Below are 19,036 nucleotides of genomic sequence, written 5' to 3'. Positions count from 1 at the left end.
CCTGTAAACCAGGCGGCTAGCCCACCAGCCTGGGAAGCATCACACCAGAGTTTGTCTCAGGCTGTCACCTCAGGGCACAATGTATTGGTTAACCAGAAAACAGGCAAAATACCTAAATGCAATAATTCCTCTGGTTATAGTTCCTAGTTGGGTATTCTTTGCTCTGCTCAAAACTCTCTTCTATATGCTGCAGCACAAAATAGAGCCATTTGGGTTGGAAGGCAGTCGGGACTTCTCGTAAATCGTCTAGTTCCTACTCTCTGCTTTGTGGTAGGACTAGGAGAGATTTGATTATTCCTAAAGAATTCCCAATATCTACGGTAGATCTAGCTAGGGCACCAGTCACCACATAGTATTTAGGAATAATCACATCTAGTCTTGAGTATGTTTAACATGAATTCCTATCTCCTGTAAAGCACATTTATAGATGTAACTATCGTAAAAAGCATATCTTATGCTCTGTAGAATTTCAGTGATATCTGCTCACTTTACTGACACAATTAAGTTGTTATTCATTTTCACACTGCAGTTATTTGAAAGAGACCTGGATTCTATTTGATCTCATGGATGAACAGAACTGTCAGCTAAACCCTGACAGCAGAAGCTTTCTTACTAGTGATAGTGCAGAGGCAGAAAGCACAAGGCATTCAGAAACAATGCGGATGAGGTGGAATAAGAATCCAGACAGCAACAATGGGATTTCGGAATTTGTGGTGCTGGCAGCTAGAATGAGTCCTGACTTACGCTGTAAAGTGAGCAAGTTCCACTCAGAAGTAGAGAGAATAAATGAGCCCTCTCATTGTCAGATTTACGGGCTGTTCTCAGAGTACAGCTGCAGTGTCCAGACTCTGGGCCAGTAAAAGTTCTGCAGCAGCTGCTGCCTGGGGCGCTGGATCCCCTGGTGTCCCGAGAGAGGGACATCGTGGGCCAGGTACAATAGCCTGCGGTGACACTTCTGGGCCACCACCAGCTGCCTCCTGATTTCCCCCAGTTCTACATCCCCTTGGGGAGCCCATTCCCGGTACAGGAATCCCTTTTCCCATAGGAATCTTTCCCTGCAGCCTTCTCCAAGGGGGTTTGCAGCGCTGTGGCCAGCCAGTTCCCTCTGCTTCTCCAAGGAGGGATCCCTTTGCAAATTCAGAGAAATTCAGCTGCTGGGGAAGGGAGTGGGACCTGTTCCCTCTCGCTGGCTGGGCCTGGGGTCACAGCTCTGCTGAGCTCTGTCCCTAATAGCCCCCTCCCTGCCATGGGATCACTTCCCAGCAGCATGTCTGGACCAGGCAAACCTGGTTGGCAGCCAGCCTGCCCTGCCAGTGTCCCCCCACTCAGCTGGGGTCTCAGCTCCCACCATGCTCACCGCTGCCCTTGCTGTCCCAGTGGGCAGGCAGCGAGCTCGCTGCTTTGGTTACAGCATCAGAGCCAGCGTGGCCCCTTCTCCGGTGTGCAGGGGGGCGGGGAGCATCTCTCCCTCCCACTCAGCCCCAGGGGTCTGGTTACAGACAGGCAGGTACCCTGAGCCTAGCAGCTCCTCCCCACTGCCATCCAGGCCATTTGCATTTTTACTGACCCCTTCAGTCTCAGCCGATTGGTTCCCTGGATTCAAATTCAAATCCTTGGCCATTACAGGAGCAGGGCCTGGATCCTGTCCCAAAGAAACACAGTCATCCCCCAACAGGATCTCACAGCCGATACCTTGGAAAACCCCAACTACCAGCCAGCCCGGCCCCTCCTGGGTCTGCACAGGGATCGGGGCCATAGGCAGGATGAGGGGCTTCATCCCGGGGACCTTCACTCAGGTCACACAGCCCCAAGAGGGCTAAAAACTCACTTTAAAAAAAATGAAAACTGAGATTCTCATGGAATAATATGACTCCAGGAACTTTTCCCACAGGTCAGATTAGCAGGGGACTTGCAGGTTTTCACCTTCCTCTGCAGCATGGAGCATGGGTCGCCTGCTGGAGTCATCAGGGCAAATCTCACATATCAATCCTTTGCCATTGCAGGGGTCTCAGGCATTGGTGGCACCTCAGACTCTCCTGTTCTCTGCCTCACAAGTTTGGTCTCCAGGACTGAAATTCTTTAACTAAAGTCTTTGGCCTCAACACAGAGGTTACTGGGTGAAATGCAATGGCCTGGGCTTTCTATCCCTTCTGGCCTTGAACTCTATCAAATTGGGGCTTTCACACAAACATCATGAGACTTTCCAACTCTCCTGACTTTATCCCAACACGTCTTGGAGTGCATTTGCTAAAGTCAAATGTTGTCCCACTTCTGCTTGGAGAATTACATTAACCCTAAAAAGGCCGCAATGCAGAGAGAAGTGGAAGGGGGCTGAGGGTGGTGCATTGCCCGGCATTCCCCCACTACAGCTTGCCCACGTCAAAACCCAACAGCTCCTCTCACCTGACGGGCTTGCCACAGGAACTGCAGTAAATTTCCTAGGCTCATGGCCTCCAGGATGAGGCAGAGGGGTAGAGCTTGGCTCTGACACCACAGGACCTTCACCAGGCTGTCATGTTTACAGATCTTGATGTGAAACTTCATCATTTCTATAAAATCCTTCATTTCCTGAGGGCTGGTGGCCACTGATGGAAAGGAACCAGAAGCAACATTAATACCAAGCATGGGCACCAAGAGGAGGAAAGCTGATGGCCTACAAGAAAGGGGACTAACCCTTGAGGAGCAAGATGTGACTCAACAGGGAATAGATAGGTTGGATTTGCAGCACAGAGCCAGATTTGCTACATGAGGCTTGGTCTTATCACATGCCCTGTTTAGATCCATGATTTTGGTTCTCCCCATTCTAGTGATATCAGGACTATCTGCTCTTGATTTGGACAAGGTGTGTTGGCTGTGGCCCAGAACTAGAACACAATAGACAGACTATAGAAAGAATGTACCAAAGTGAATCTTTTGCTTTTGACAGTCAAAGGTCTCCTAACCCAATGGTTCATTGGGCTGCCATGGCTACGGCACAGCAGGTTCATAGCCAACAGTAACAAGGATGTGAAACAGCCAACCGCCTTGGGCTGCCCTGACGCAACAGAGCAGGTACTCATTCTGTAGCTGGGTGAACTGGAAGCAGGTTTTTAGTGGGAGATCAACTAAGACTAGAACCCACACCCATCTAGATTGTAGTTGAGCACCTTAACCACTCAGCCACTGCACCTCACCTCACCCCCTCCTTACATTTAAATAGTAACAGAGCTTATCTCACAACAAACTGGAGGGGCTGATTTTCAAACTATAGGCAGCCAGGCTGGTGGACAAAAATGCCCCCTTACTGTACACACATTTACCCATTGTGCCCCCTGCCTCCGGCTCAGTCATCTGCAGCGACTCAACCAGGGACCTCTGGCTCTAAAAGCAAGTCTATTCTTTGGGCTATTGGAGTTGATACAGGCATCTTGGGGCTGTAGTGGACTCAAACATTTCACCTGTCCAGCCACTAGAGGGAGACAAAGACCTTCAGTGGGTTAAAAGGGGTCACGCATGTGCAAATTGGAATAGTTGCACTTGTGCATATGGCAGCACATGTGCACATGCATTTTTGTAGGCCTCTGTTTATGAACGTTTTGTCCGGAAAGTCTCCTGCTTCTGTCGTGCCTGCAATAGGAGCTGCATTGTCTGAGCCTTTCTCCTGCACCATCAGACTGGAGCAGCAGCTGGGGGGGGAGGGGAGGTCACCAAAGAATCCTGGAGCTAGAGACACTGAAGGAGGAATTCCTAAAAGCTGCTTAGGTTTCCCTGGTCACATGCTCTTATTTAATAAGTGGTGTCTGTCCCACTGGTGAGTGTGTGGTACAGGACCCTCTCCTCCCCCCCGTGGTGCCTGAGGCCTGGTCTACATTACAAGTTTAGGTCGAATTTAGCAGCGTTAAATCGAATTAAGCCTGGACATGTCCACACGACGAAGCCCTTTTTTTCAACTTAAAGAGCCCTTTAAACCGGTTTCTTTATTCCACCTCCGACGAGGGGATTAGCGCTAAAATCGGCCTTTGCGGGTTGGATTTGGGGTAGTGTGGATGGAATTCGACGTTATTGGCCTCCGGGAGCTATCCCACAGTGCTTCATTGTGACCGCTCTGGACAGCACTCTCAACTCAGATGCACTGACCAGGTAGACAGGAAAAGCACCACGAACTTTTGAATTTCATTTCCTGTTTGCCCAGCGTGGAGAGCACAGGTGACCACGCAGAGCTCATCAGCACAGGTAACCATGATGGAGTCCCAGGATCGCAAAAGAGCTCCAGCATGGACTGAACGGGAGGTACGGGATCTGCTCGCCATATGGGGAGACGAATCAGTGCTAGCTGAACTCCGTAGCAGTAAACGAAATGGCAAAATATTAGAAAAAGTCTCAAAGGCCATGAAGGACAGAGGCCATAACAGGGACACACAGCAGTGCTGTGTGAAAATTAAGGAGCTAAGGCAAGCCTACCACAAAGCCAGAGAGGCAAACAGAAGGTCCGGGCAGAGCTGCAAACATGCCGCTTCTACGCGGAGCTGCATGCAATCCTAGGGGGTGCAGCCACCACTACCCCAACCGTGTGCTATGACTCCGTCAATGGAGAAACACGCAACAGGGAAGAGGGTTCTGGGTACGAGGAAGATGATGATGAAGACAATGAAGATAGCTCACAGCAAGGAAGCGGAGAAACCGGTTTCCCCAATAGCCAGGATATGTTTATCACCCTGGATCTGGAACCAGTAACCTCTGAACTCACCCAAGGCGTGCTCCCAAACCCTGAGGACACACAAGGGACCTCTGGTGAGTGTACCTTTGTAAATATTACACATGGTTTAAAAGCAAGCGTGTTTAATGATTAATGATTAATTTGCCCTGGCAATCGCGGCCAGTACAGCTACTGGAAAAGTCTGTTAACATGTATAGGGATGGAGCAGAAATCCTCCAGGGACATCTCCAGAAAGCTCTCCTTGATGTACTCCCAAAGCCTTTACAAAAGGCTTCTGGGGAGGGCTGCCTTATCCCGTCCACCATGGTAGGACACTTTACCATGTCAGGCCAGTAGCACATAGTCTGGAATCATTGCATAACAAAGCATGGCAGCGTATGGTCCCGGCGTTTTGCTGGCATGCAGACAACATCCATTCCTTATCTCTCTTTGTTATCCTCAGGAAAGTGATATCATTCACAGTCACCTGGTTGAAATGGGGTGATTTTATTAAAGGGACATTCAGAGGTGCCCGTTCCTGCTCGGCTGAACAGAAATGTTCCCTGCTGTTAGCCACGCGGTGAGGGTGAGGGGTGAAGTGATCATCCCAGAGAATTGTGTGTGTGTGTGGGAGGGGGGGTCGTTGGGTTTGTGCTGCATGTTAACCCGGAAACTGCAGCCCCTCCTTTTACATTGCAAACCCATTTTAAATGGCCAACCCAAGGGGTGCTTGGTATGGGAAATGAGGGCGCTGCTGTTTGAAACCATTCCCACATGTTATGAAGGTTAAAAAAGCCAAAAGACTGTGGCTTACCATGGCTGCCTGCAAGCCAAAATCTGTTGCGTGGCACTGCATGAGTGATCTCTCACACCAAACCGGCAGGCCCTCAATATAAGAGGAAAAATGCGACCTTGTAACGAAAGCACATGCGCTGTGTAATGTGAACAGCAAAATTTAACGTGAAAGAGTGTACCCATTATTCTCTAAAATGTGTCTTTTTTAACCACCTCTCCCTTCTCCTCCACCAGCTGCAAATTTTTCTCCTTCACAGAGGCTAGTGAAGATTAGAAGGAGAAAATGGTGGACTCGGGATGATATGTTCTCGGAGCTCCAGATGTCCTCCCACACTGACAGAGCAGAGCAGAATGCATGGAGGCAGTCAATGTCAGAGTGCAAAAAAGCACAATATGAACAAGAGGAGAGGTGGCAGGCTGAATCGCGGGCTGAAGAGAGTAAGTGGCGGGCTGAAGATGATAGGTGGCGTCAGCTTGCAGACAGAAGGCAAGAGTCGATGCTCCGGCTGCTGGAGCATGAAACTGATATGCTCCGGCGTATGGTTGAGCTGCAGGAAAGGCAGCAGGAGCAGAGACCACCGCTACAGCCCTTGTGTAACCAACAGCCCTCCTCCCCAGGTTCCATAGCCTCCTCACCCAGATGCCCAAGAATGGGTGGGGGGGCCTCCGGCCACCCAGTCACTCCACCCCAGATGATTGCCCAAGCATCAGAAGGCTGGCCTTCAATATGTGTTAACGTTTTAAACTGCAGTGTGTCCTTTTCCTTCCCTCCTCCCCCACCCCTCCCAGGCTACCTTGGCAGTTATCCCCCTAGTAGTGTGATGAATTAATAAAGAATGCATGAATGTGAAGTAACAATGACTTTATTGCCTCTGCAAGCGGTGCTCGAAGGGGGGAGAGGAGGGTGGTTAGTTTACAGGGAAGTAGAGTGAACTGGGGGGAGGAGGGGCAGAGGGTTCATCACGGAGAAACCAACAGAAGTTTCACACTGTAGCCTGGCCAGTCACAAAACTGGTTTTCAAAGCTTCTCTGATGCGCACCGCACCCTGCTGTACTCTTCTAACCGCCCTGGTGTCTGGCTGCGCGTAATCAGCGGCCAGGCAATTTGCCTCAACCTCCCACCCCGCCATAAATGTCTCCCCCTTACTCTCACAGATATTGTGGAGTGCACAGCAAGCAGCAATAAAAATTGGAATTTTGGCTTCGCTGAGGTCTATCCGAGTCAGTAAACTGCGCCAGCACACTTTTAAACCTCCAAAAGTAAATTCCACCACCATTCGGCACTTGCTCAGCCTGTAGTTGAACAGGTCCTGACTACTGTCCAGGCTTCCTGTGTACGGCTTCATGAACCATGGCATTAAGGGGTAGGCTGGGTCTCCAAGGATAACTATAGGCATTTCAACATATCCAACGGTTATTTTCTGGTCCGGGAAGAAAGTCCCTTCCTCCAGCTTTTGAAACAGACCAGAGTTCCTGAAGACGCGAGCATCATGTACCTTTCCCGGCCATCCCACGTTGATGTTAGTGAAATGTCCCTTGTGATCCACCAGGGCTTGCAGCAGCATTGAAAAGTACCTCTTGAGTTTATGTACTCGGTAGCTTGGTGCTCCGGTGACAAGATAGGGATATGGGTTCCATCTATCGCCCCACCACAGTTTGGGAATCCCATTGCAGCAAAGCCATCCATTATGACCTGCACGTTTCCCAGAGTCACTACCCTGGATATCAGCAGGTCTTTGATTGCGTTGGCTACTTGGATCATAGCAGCCCCCACAATAGATTTGACAACTCCAAATTGATTCCTGACTGACCGGTAGCTGTCTGGCATTGCAAGCTTCCACAGGGCTATCGCCACTCGTTTCTCAACTGTCAGGGCTGCTCTCATCCTGGTATTCTGGCGCTTCAGGGCAGGGGAAAGCAAGTCACAAAGTTCCATGAAAGTGCCCTTACCCATGCGAAAGTTTTGCAGCCACTGGGAATCATCCCACACCTGCAACACGATGCGGTCCCACCAGTCTGTGCTTGTTTCCCGGGCCCAGGATCGGTGTTCCACGGCATGAACCTGCCCCAGTAACACCATGATTTGCACATTGCTGGAGCCTGTACTTTGTGAGAGGTCTATGTCCATGTCGATTTCCTCATCACTCTCGTCGCCGCGCTGCAATCGCTGCAATCGCTGCAATCGCCTCCTCGCCTGGTTTTGCTTTGGCATGTTCTGGCTCTGCATATACTCCAGGACAATGCGCGTGGTGTTCATAGTGCTCATAATTGCTGCGGTGATCTGAGCGGGCTCTATGTGCTATGGCGTCTGGGCTGAAAAAAGGCACGAAACTATTGTCTGACAGAGGGAGGGAGGGAGGGAGGGGTGAGTGACAACATGGCTTACAGGTACAGGGAATTAAAATCAACAAAGGTGGCTGTGCATCAGGGAGAAACACAAACAACTGTCACACAGAATGGCCCCCTCAAAGATTGAACTCAAAACCCTGGGTTTAGCAGGCCGTTGATTTCACGGAGGGAGGGGGAAGCAAATGAATACAGAACAAATCTGGTCCATCTATTTTTTACATCTTAAGCTGGCAGCAGACGGTGCAGCATGATTGATAGTCATTGGCATCTTCTGGGAGCTTGGCAGAAGATGCTGTACTACGGCTGCTAGCCATCATCGTCAAGACGGTTCAATAGGACTGCCGGCAGGACTGAATTTCCAGGAGACAAAACATGTCTGCCCAGGTGCCTCTGACCGAACTCACGGAGGAATACGACGACGATGGATACCAGTCGTAATACACCATCTACTGCCAAAAGGCAAGGAGCTGCTGCTGTGTAGCAATGCAGTACCATGTCTGCTGGTACCCAGATGACATATGGTGATGGTGAGCTGAGCTGAGCTGAGCGGGCTCCACGCTTGCCATGGTATGTTGTCTGCACAGGTAACCCAGGTAAAGAGGCGCCAATCGATTGTCTGCTGTTGCTCTGATGGAGGGGGAGGGGCCTGACGACATGTACCCAGAACCTCCCGCAACACCGTTTTTGCATCATCAGGCATTGGGATCTCAACCCAGAATTCCAATCGGCGGCGGAGACTGCGGGAACTGTGGGATAGCTACCCACAGTGCAACGCTCTGGAAGTCGACGCTAGCCTCGGTACTGTGGACATGGTCCGCCGACTTAATGCACTTAGAGCATTTTATGTGGGGACACACACAATCGACTGTATAAAACCCATTTCTATAAAACCGGCTTCTATAAATTCGACCTAATTTCGTAGTGTAGACGTACCCCTAGTCACAGAGGACACAAGTCTTCCCCTGCAAGAGGCTTAACTCAAGCTGCAGTAGCTCATGCATTTTGCTCTGGAGGTCCCTGGTTCAAACCTTGTTATGTTGGCCAAATTGGCCACTGTGACATTTACTTAGATGGCTAAAGTATAATTCTAGCTAATGCTTGCAGCTTTCTTTCTAGACCAGTCTCCTGTTCTAGACGTCCCATCTAGGCCATCACGCACCAGACAGCCCAGACCTGGCAGTGAGAGAAAACTCCTCTCCCCAACTTGCTCACCTGGTAGTTTCCTCAGAATCACAGACAGTGAAGGCCCCAAAGAACCTGTTTGGATGAGGGTGGCCCGGGAAATCTGTCCATATCGCCCCATGCCCAAAAACGCCTCCTCCTGGATGTTCCAGTCTTTAGGCAGCTCCCACTTTGCTAAGAGGGAATCCTTAAACTCCAATATTCTCTCTGCTGAAGTGGCTGTTGGCAGGGAGTCATATTCCTTCCCATCTTGCCCTGGAACATCATCTGCCAAGAAAGTATCATCATACATGAGAACACGGTGAGAGACATCAGCCAGCACTGAGCATGGGTTCTGTTCCCAGCTCCAGCACACACTCACTGTGTAACTTCTGACATAGCACATCTAGCTTAGGTACTTGGCATTATTGGAGTATCTGAGCACCTCACCTTCCTCAGTGTGTAGAGTCACACCCCTACCCCAAGGCTGGGCAAGACTAGTATTGCTTTTGGACACATGGGAACTGAGACTCAGAGAGACTTTGCCAAAGTCCCAGGTGGAGTCTGCAGCAGAGCAGGGAGTTGAACCTAGCTCGCCAAAGGGCAAGAGGACCACCCAAACCACTAGGCCACCACTCCTTTCTGTACCTTTCCCTCTCTGTGAGAGGAGGAGGAAGCTATTGCCCCTTCTTATGCAGGAATTGTGTTACTGTTGGTAAAGCACTTCAAGGCTCTCCAGTGGAAGGTGGTGGGCAGACACAAAGCCCTGTCTTCAAAGGAACAGTGCTGTTATAACCCTATAAAGGCTGGCGACAGAGATTCCTTGGCAGTGACCTCTGGGATTCACTCCCTGCTGAAATATGACCAGAAGGAATGTGGCAGCTCTTAGACATGCCTCTTTGACCAGCTGGATTAAGCTGATTAAATCCTGTTTCCCAAGCTGACTAGTTCTGCAGGGAGCATGGAGTCTGGTTTCTAGACCTGAGATTTTGAACACCTCAGTTTAAGTCTTTTAAGGTGACAGGATACCATGGTGATGGCCACCAAATACAGGATTGCAACTGTAGAGTTTGGTGAAATTGTTTTGGCAACTTGTAGATGTGACGCTGTACGGCATATGGGTGACCATTTAGAATATGATTGATACCAATATTACAAAATTGCATTGAATCTTACAATATATGCCATGTAAGGTATTAGTGGGGAAGTTATAATTGGCTAAATATGATAATTGTGTTTATATGTATGTATCATCTTATGCCCAAATAAATTTGTTAGTCTCTAAGGTGCCACAAGGACTCCTCATTGTTTTTGCTGATACAGACTAACACGGCTACCCCTCTGAAACCCATCTTTGTACTGTGAGTTATAAATGTGTGGTATATTTGTATATCAAACTTGTGCTGTGTTTCTGAGTGACACTCCAGATTGGCATCACCACTATCCAGCCTGCTTGATGGCCTATCAAGGGCAATCACCGTACAATGAACCACTGAGAGAAGCCAGGGGCTACAACTGTGAGTCAGCAGGACATCTAGGGTCATGCCTGTGGACAGGGGACTCCCAAGTGTTTTTCCAGGCCCATGTGCTGTGAGCTTGTGTTTGGGACAGAGGACGTACAAGCCACATGGCAAAGGATAGAAGAGGCAGCTGCTCCATCTCCATTTTGTCTTCAATCCGGCTTCTTACCTCTGGAGCAACTTCTCTACAAACTGAAGCTTTGAAAAAAAGGTCTGAATGACCCATCCAAGCTTTGGATGTGTTCCAGAGGGACTCTACAAGCCAGCAAACTCACCAATGCTGCTGAGAACGTGATATATGGATTCTGAAGTCTTACATATGTATCTGATGGCTTTGACCATTTAACAACTCTCTTCTCATTCTTTTCTTGTCTAATAAACCTTTAGTTTTAGTTACTAAAGACTGGCTGGCAGCATGGTGTTTTGGATAAGATCCAAACTAATATTGACCTGGCAATGTGGCTGGCCTTTGGGGATCAGAAGAACATTTTGTATAGTGAGCAGAGTTTTAAATAACTCCTCATTTTACTGGAGCTAGCCAGAGAACTGGAATGCAATAAAGGGGGCTGGATGATTTATTTATTTTTTTGTTTAGCTTCTTGATAACCAATGTGGGGAATCAGGAGTACAGTTCGTGCCTGGTTGGGGAATCTAACTGCCGTGTTAACCCTCAGTTCTGGGAGAACCTGCTCTCCTTTTGCAGCCTGCCTTGCCCTGGGCATTTTCAGTGTGGGCTGCCCCAGGCACCTCGGGTCACAGTAGATTTATTGAAAAATGCAGTTTTGAGACACCAAAACTACTCACCAATCTGGGTCAAATTGTTTAGGCCAATCCCATCCCACCAACCCTGAAAATGTTTTGAGGGGGAATGTCACCATGTTTGAGTCTGACTTTTTCTAAACAAATGGTTTTGATGTTTTCTTTTGAAAATGCAAACAAATTGTTTTGTAAATATCATTTCAAATCGACATTCAAAATGTTTTGTTCGACCCGAATAAAAAAATTTTGGTTTTTCACTTTGGCAAGGGGAAAAAACCTTACATTTTGGTTTCAAACAAACCGTTTTTTCCAGGTTTTTCAGGTTGGCCACTGAACTGAAAAAAATCAACTAACCACTCAGCTCTGTTGGCTAGTAACTAATGATGCACTGCAGTATTACCATCACCTTTGCATACCGTCTGTGTATGATTGCAATATCTGTTCCTCAAATAATTGGTTCACTTTTGGTTGGTGTTTGTTAATATGGCAACAAACCCCTGGGACAATAACAGACATAAGTAAAATTACCACTTAAATCTGGGAGATTTTCTGGTACCTCGATAGCCCTCAGCGCCACAGGACAGAGAGAGGTGTAGAGGAGATGGAATGACTCTGGGCCTTGCTTCAGTTCTTTGTATTTCTCTTTCTTTTCCCCTTACGTTTGTGACTGAGCATAAAGGGCTCTGGAATGCTGCTCTCGTGTGCTGTACCTGGTGATGTATGAAATGTGATGATATTGCAACCCTTAGTTGGAGGGAGGAAGGGACATGCTAAAACACCAGCTGTCTCCAGTGCTGTATTTCCATGGACCTTCTTTCAGCTGGCGCTCAGCAGGGCTGGGCTGTAAGGCTGATCTCTGTCTACAAGAGGGCCTGACACACATGACCTTCAGTGGAACTGTTCAACTGTGGCAGGACTGACGAGCTCCCTCTCGGCTGGCTACTACTTCAGGATCCAGATCCTCTCTGCTTGGACTGTATGTTTCCACTGCAGAGGCTCCAGGGCCGGCACTGCCAAGGGAGCTATCCCCAGAAACGATTGTGGCCTGGAGCTAAATCAATCTTGGTGCCACTCAAGAGCCCTGCGAGGGGAGGGCTGGGATCCCTGTTGCCATGGCATCTCCCTGACCAATGCAACAGAAATCGGGCTGAATCTCTACAGTCTAGTGGAATCTTTGCTTCCTGCTTCAGTGCGCTACACAGGCTGAACCTCCTCAACTGAACAGGACTGTAGCCTGGGGGGATATTCCTCTATTGCTCATCTTACACCCTCAATGATTGGCTGACTTTGACCAATCGCTAGCCAGCAGGAAGTGTGACATAATGGTCAGAGAAGAGGACTTGAACTCACAACTCCCTCGTGCTCTGATCATCTTGACTTCCCTCTCAGAGGGGTTGTTCAGCTGAATTACACAGCAGCAGCCACTCCAAAGGTTTGGCTGAGATTTACATGCACTGTTGTGCACATCCCCTTTTCAGTCCTTTCCACGTCTCATGCTGGGTGCATGCCGTGTGTCCAGCTGGCAGCATTCTGTCCCTTCTGGAGGGGATCCAGACAAGCCATGTGGGAGCCGTGAGGCTCATTAGGGCTTGAAAACTCTCTTAACCCGGACTCACCTAGTAAGCTTTGCTGACGTGATCACTAAAAAATCTTGGCAAGATCAAGGGGCCAGGGCTGGAGATGGGCAAAGGCCTATTTGGGGAGTGAGACCCAAAGCTGCACAGCTCGTGTCCTTACCTTCCACCAAGATGATGGGTTCCCTCTCAGCATCCCTCCCTCTCCGACACGTCTTCCAGACGATGACCGCCACCACCAGCAATGTGGAGGAGGCCAGGAAGGAGGGGATAATGATCATTGCATGCCGCATCCCATTTTCATCTGCAACAAAGAACCGGCGGGAGATTCTAGAGAAGAACCTTTCAGTGCTGGCAAGGAGCCCTTGGCAGCTCCCGGTCGGCCCTGAGGAACTAGTGCAATGGCCGATGGTACAAGAGCTGGCCAAGGAGTTGGACCCTATGGCCCAGCACATCCCTGCTTGGCTTCTAAGGAGATGCCATTGGCTTGAGTCTGATTGGCCACAGGCTCCCTGACAAGATGGAGACAGAGAGGCCCTCAGGCCTTTTATCACTCGTCTCTTCAGGAGTCAAGGCTGCTCAGTAGATTCTCAGGGCCTCACAGTGCATCCCATGTACGGGACCTTGGGGTCCATCTGCACCAGAGCTGGAGGTGCACAGCCACCCCGGGGACCGTACGTACCCAGGGCAGCTCGCCCATCCCACCACCCAGGCAGCTATTTTTAGTGACTAGCTTAATCACAGCTAGTGTGGGTAAGTGCTTGTCGCCCCTGCCTTAGAGGAACGTTGTTCTGGGGGGAAATGCCCCTCCATTCCAGTGGAACAGCCGTGTTCCCTTGTGGGTTATCTGTTTCTTACAAACATATCCTATCCCATTCCCCCGGAGCAGGCGGATCATGGCAAGTGCAAACCATTCTCATGCTGCCAAACACTTCATCCCCTGCCAATCAGATGTAGCATTTCTGCAACAGTTTTCACCCACAGGTGTCAAAGCGCTTCACCAAAGCAGGTCAGTAGCATTACCCCATTTTACAGATTGGGAAACTGAGGCACCAGGGATGGAGGGGAGAAGGGACTTGCCTAAAGCCCTGCCCAGCAGATCAGTGACAGAGCTGGGATTAGAGCCCAGGTCTCTTGATTCCCAGGCCTGTGTTCTAACTGCTCCTTAGTGCTACCTCCCTTTTAACTTAAAAACAAAACCAACAAGCCACACCTCTGCACGCAGGCCACCGGCTAGCTTGCTTTTCCACCCACCCACACATGCTGCAGCCACTATCTAGCTCCCGTTAAGCAGGTGCGGCCGACTGAAAAGTAGCAGGCATGCTGAGAGTCCACCTATCAGAGGGGCCCGAGGGCTGTCACTTGGCTTTAGGAGTGAGTAGCCAGGAGGGGTATGGTGCTTTGCTGGAGCGTGCTCACTGCTACATGGCTGGGGAAGCTGGAAGAAAGAAAACTTCCTAGTGTCTAATCACCACAGAGATTCAATATTTTCCAGAAAAGGACAATTTGAGGGAGGCCAGATTGTATCAGCGCTCAAGCCTCAACTGATTCCTAGATTCCAGGGCCAGGTGGGAGCATTGTGTTCATTCTAGCCTGACCCCTGGATAGCACCGGCCAGAGACCTGCCCCACAATAGCTCCTGTCTGAACTAGAGGGAGAATCCTGGGTAAATTGTTCCAGTGGTTATTTACTCTCAATGGGCACTGGAGATGGAGTTATGATGTCAGTGTAGGAAAGCACATCAGCGGGAGCACGGCTGTAGTGTGTACACTGACATAGTGAGGTCAACATAAGCTGCCTTCTGTCAATCTAACTGTGTAGTGTTGACCAGGGCTATGGTGATGTCCCAGGACTAAAGATGACCTCCAACCCAGAAAAATGGGTTTGGGATTTTTTCACTTCCTTATGAGGTATACAGAAGGCCTGGGAATGTGTTTAAAGTTTTTTCTCTCCCCTTGGTTCTTTTTTAGGTTAGAAATTCAGTTTTATTAGTGTTTATTATTTATTATTATAGTGGAAAATATTAGAGGACCCAACCAAGATCAAGATCCCATTGTACTAGGCGCTATACATACACATAGAGAAAGAATCATAGAAGATTAGGGTTGGAAGAGACCTCAGACCCTAGTCCAACCCCCTGCTCAAAGCACGACTAATCCCCAACTAAAACATTGTAGCCAGGGCTTTGCCAAGCCGGGCCTTAAAAACCTCTAAGGATGGAGATTCCACCACCTCCCTAGGTAACCCATTCCAGTGCTTCACCACCCTCCTAGTGAAAAAGTGTTTCCTACTATCCAACCTAGACCTCCCCCACTGCAACTTGAGACCATTACTCCTTGTTCGTCATCTGGTACCACTGAGAACAGCCGAGCTCCATCCTCTTTGGAACCCCCTTTCAGGTAATTGAAGGCTGCTATCAAATCCCCCATCACTCTTCTCTGCTGAAGACTAAACAATCCCAGTTCCCTCAGCCTCTCCTCATAAGTCATATGCCCCAGCCCCCTGATCATTTTCGTTGCCCTCAGCTGGTCTGTCTCCAATTTGTCCACATCCTTTCTGTAGTGGGGGCCCCAAAACTGGACGCAATACTCCAGATGTGGCCTCTCCGGTGCCAAATAGAGGGGAATAATCACTTCTCTCAATTTGCTGGCAACGGTCCTACTAATGCAGCCCAATATGCTGTTGGCCTTCTTGGCAACAAGGGCAAACTGTTCACTCATATGCAGCGTCTCATCCACTGTAATCCCCAGGTCCTTTTCTGCCACTTAGCCAGTCAGTCCCCAGCCTGTAGTGGTGCATCCTAAGTGCAGGACTCTGCACTTGTCCTTGTTGAACCTCATCAGATTTCTTTTGGCCCAATCCTCTAATTTGTCTAGGTCCCTCTGGACCTATCCTTACCCTCCAGCGTATCTACCACTCCTCCCATCTTAGTGTCATCTGTGAACTTGCTGAGAGTGTAATCCATCCCATCATCTAGATCATTAATGAAGATGTTGAACAAAACCGGCCACAGGACCGACCCCTGGGGCACTCCGCTTGATCCCGGCTGCCAACTAGGCATCGAGCTGTTGATCACTACCCATTGAGCCCGACAATCTAGCCAGCTTTTTATCCACCTTATAGTCCATTCATCCAGCCCATACTTCTTTAACTTGCTGGCAAGAATACTGTGGGAGACCATATTAAAAGCTTTGCTAAAGTCAAGATATATCACATCCACTGCTTTCCCCATATCCACAGAGCCAGTTATCTCATCATAGAAGGCAATTAGGTTGGTCAGGCATGACTTGCTGTAGGTGAATCCATGTTGACTGTTCCTGATCACCTTCCTTTCCTCCAAGTGCTTCAAAATGGATTCCTTGAGGACCTGCTTGTAGCAGGGTGGACACTGCCCTGAGGGGTTGGAAAAGCCCTGGGAGAGGGCTGGGGCAGGGAAGCAGCTACTGGGCTGACTGGGGAAGTAGCTGCAGCTGGGCCATGCCCCAATCAGAGCCCAGCTGGCTGTATAAGAAGGCTGGGAGCCAGGAGCCCATAGAGAGAGATGGGCCTGGCTGCAGGGAGCTAAGACAGAATACCTGGGTGGAGCAGGGCTGGGGAAAGGCTGAGGTGCTTCAGCCTGGATAGCCCCAGGCTGTGGCCTAGGAGAAGGCTAAGAGGTACTGGGGGTTGCAGAGGGCAGCCCAGGGCTAGGCCAAGGCAGCAGGTCCAAACCTCCCTTGCCTGTGATGAGTGGCTTATACTGCAGTCTGCCCCAGAGAGTGGGGGCTATTTGGTGACTGGCCATGGCCTTATCCTGAGGTGAAGTGGGGTTAGTGAGTGGGGGTTCCCCTGGGAGGGGAGACCTAGCGTGTGTGTGGGTATTGCCAGGGGGCAGCACCCAAGGCAAGGGGCACCGGGGTCCTGGGAGGGACACGGGGGCCAGAGAAGAGGATAAGGCGGATCACCGGCCTGCAGAGGGCGCTCCAGAGGCTGGTGAGCTAATTCCCTGGATGACCAGCAGGAAGTGCTGCAGGGGTGAGTCTGGACCTCTCACACTGCTTCATGATTTTTCTGGGGCCAGAGGTGAGGCTGTAGTCTGTAGTTCCCTGGGTTTTCCTTCTTCCCTTTTTAAAAGATGGGCACTATATTTGCCTTCAGTGCCATCCTGAGGATTTATGGAGCCCTATGCAGTATTATTAAACTGGTGCCCCTGTGCCCGATGGCAGGCTGGGTTCATATGTGTATTTTAGATAAGGGTGGTCTTTTGAAGGATTTATTTAAACTATGTCTGGAGAGCCAAGCATTTAAGGCTAAAGATGAATACTCAGATTGTACATCTAAAAATCCATGCAAGGATTTTTTAGAGATGTGAGTTTATAACCTATCCTGGAAAACGATCCCTCACTCTCACAGACCTTGGGAGACAGGCCAGTCCTTGCTTACAGACAGCCCCCCACCCTGAAGCAAATACTCACCAGCAACTACACACCACACCACAGAAACATTAACACAGGAACCAATCCCTGTAGCAAACCCCATTGCCTACTCTACTCTATCTACTCTAGCGACACATCAGAGGACCCAACCACATCAGCCACACCATCAGGGACTCATTCACCTGCACATCTACTAATGTGATATATGCCATCATGTGCCAGCAATGCCCCTCTGCCATGTACATTGGCCAAACCGGACAGTCTCTATGTAAAAGAATAAATGGACACAAATCAGACATCAGGAATGGTAACATACAAAAGCCAGTAGGAGAACACTTCAATCTTCCTAGACATTCTATAACAGATCTAAAAGTAGCCATGCTTGAACAAAAAAACTTCAAAAATAGACTTCAAAGAGAAACTGCAGAACTAAAATTCATTTGCAAATTTAACACCATTAATTTGGGCTTGAATAGGGACTGGGAGTGGCTGGCTCATTACAGAAGCAGCTTTGCCTCTCTTGGAATTGACACCTCCTCATCTATTATTGGGAGTGGACTACATCCACCCTGATTGAATTGGCCCTGTCAACACTGGCTCTCCACTTGTGAGGTAACTCCCTTCTCTTCACGTGTCAGTATATAATGCCTGCATCTGTAACTTTCACTCTATGCATCTGAAGAAGTGGGTTTTTTACCCACGAAAGCTTATGCCCAAATAAATCTGTTAGTCTTTAAGGTGCCACCGGACTCCTTGTTCTTTTTTTTAAAGAGACTGTTTGTTTAAGCCAGTGCCACTCTCCTCTACTGCTTGCTCTTCTGAGATGGGATATGAAGATGGGAGGGAGATTGATCATTTGAAAGATTTCTGGGGGGCAAAAGGAGAAAACAACCAGGGAAAAAATAATCAGACTCAAGAGGGGAAACCCACCTCCAAGATGACGTGTCGGATTGAGGGGTCACTTCAGTGGCTTTTCCTCACTGGAGGAAAATCCAGATGGCCCAAGTCTAACCCCCTGCATCCAAACATCCCTGACTTTTGCCATCCATCTAACCTTCAAGCTGCCCTCTTGTCGCATTCTGTTATGGGAACTGCTTCTGGCAGGGGATTTTTGAGGGTTTTTTATGCCTTGTTTATTAAGGCAGGATATTTTCCCCAAGAGCTTAGCACCCAATGTTCAGGGTGGGGAGCCCTTGACAAATCTGGCCATCAGTGTCCTCACAGGGGCAGCTGCTGGGAGCTGAGGCCCAGAGCCTCAATGGGAGTCAGGTGCCTAAATGCCTTTGAAGATCTGGGTTCAAGTGCTCCTGAAAACCAGGCCTCAGTTGTGTGTGTGGAGCTTGTGAACATCAGTCCCTGCATGCGTAGTGCAGTTCCATAGACCCCACGGTGCGGTCTCCTAGGTGACGACGGGGTGTCCATGCTGCCCCTCAAATGCTTCTATCAAACATCTGGCAGTTGGGGTGTGTTTAGGGTTACCATATCTCATAAATAAAAAAAGAGGACCCGCCACGGGCCCTGCCCCCGCCCATTTCCCCACCCCTAGCCACGCCCCAACTCCGCCCCTTCCCCGCCCTAACACCGCCCCCTCCTCCCTCCCACTCCCAGCCAGGGGGAAAGGGCTGCCCCAGCGCTACCGGCTTCAGGGTTTGCCGGGCAGCCCCCCAGACCCTGCGCCCCCGGCCGGCGCTTCCCCAGCGCAGCTGGAGCCCGGGAGGGGAGGCGCCCAGCCGGGGGCGCAGGGTCTGGAGGCTGCCCGGCAAACCATGAAGCCGGTAGCACTCGGGC

The 19,036-nt window shown here is 49.7% G+C and overlaps 1 protein-coding gene across 1 annotated transcript in view; it reads right to left on the bottom strand.

Moving 5' to 3' along the window:
• Window positions 1-19,036, bottom strand: part of LOC117868081 (tyrosine-protein kinase STYK1-like) — a 37,670-nt gene that overhangs the window by 15,973 nt on the left and 2,661 nt on the right. Inside the window, exons 2-4 of the mRNA XM_034753677.1 lie at window positions 12,997-13,137; window positions 9,032-9,268; window positions 2,404-2,585 (exon numbers count right to left, since the gene is read on the bottom strand). Coding sequence (XP_034609568.1) covers window positions 2,404-2,585; window positions 9,032-9,268; window positions 12,997-13,137 — 560 coding nt within the window. The remainder of the gene's footprint in view (window positions 1-2,403; window positions 2,586-9,031; window positions 9,269-12,996; window positions 13,138-19,036) is intronic.

The sequence above is a fragment of the Trachemys scripta genome, chromosome 19 (genome assembly GCF_013100865.1).
Source record: "Trachemys scripta elegans isolate TJP31775 chromosome 19, CAS_Tse_1.0, whole genome shotgun sequence".
Lineage (NCBI taxonomy): Eukaryota > Metazoa > Chordata > Testudines > Emydidae > Trachemys > Trachemys scripta.
The sequence above is the reverse complement of the archived record's forward strand: the minus strand, read 5'-3'. Positions and strand labels throughout refer to the sequence as shown.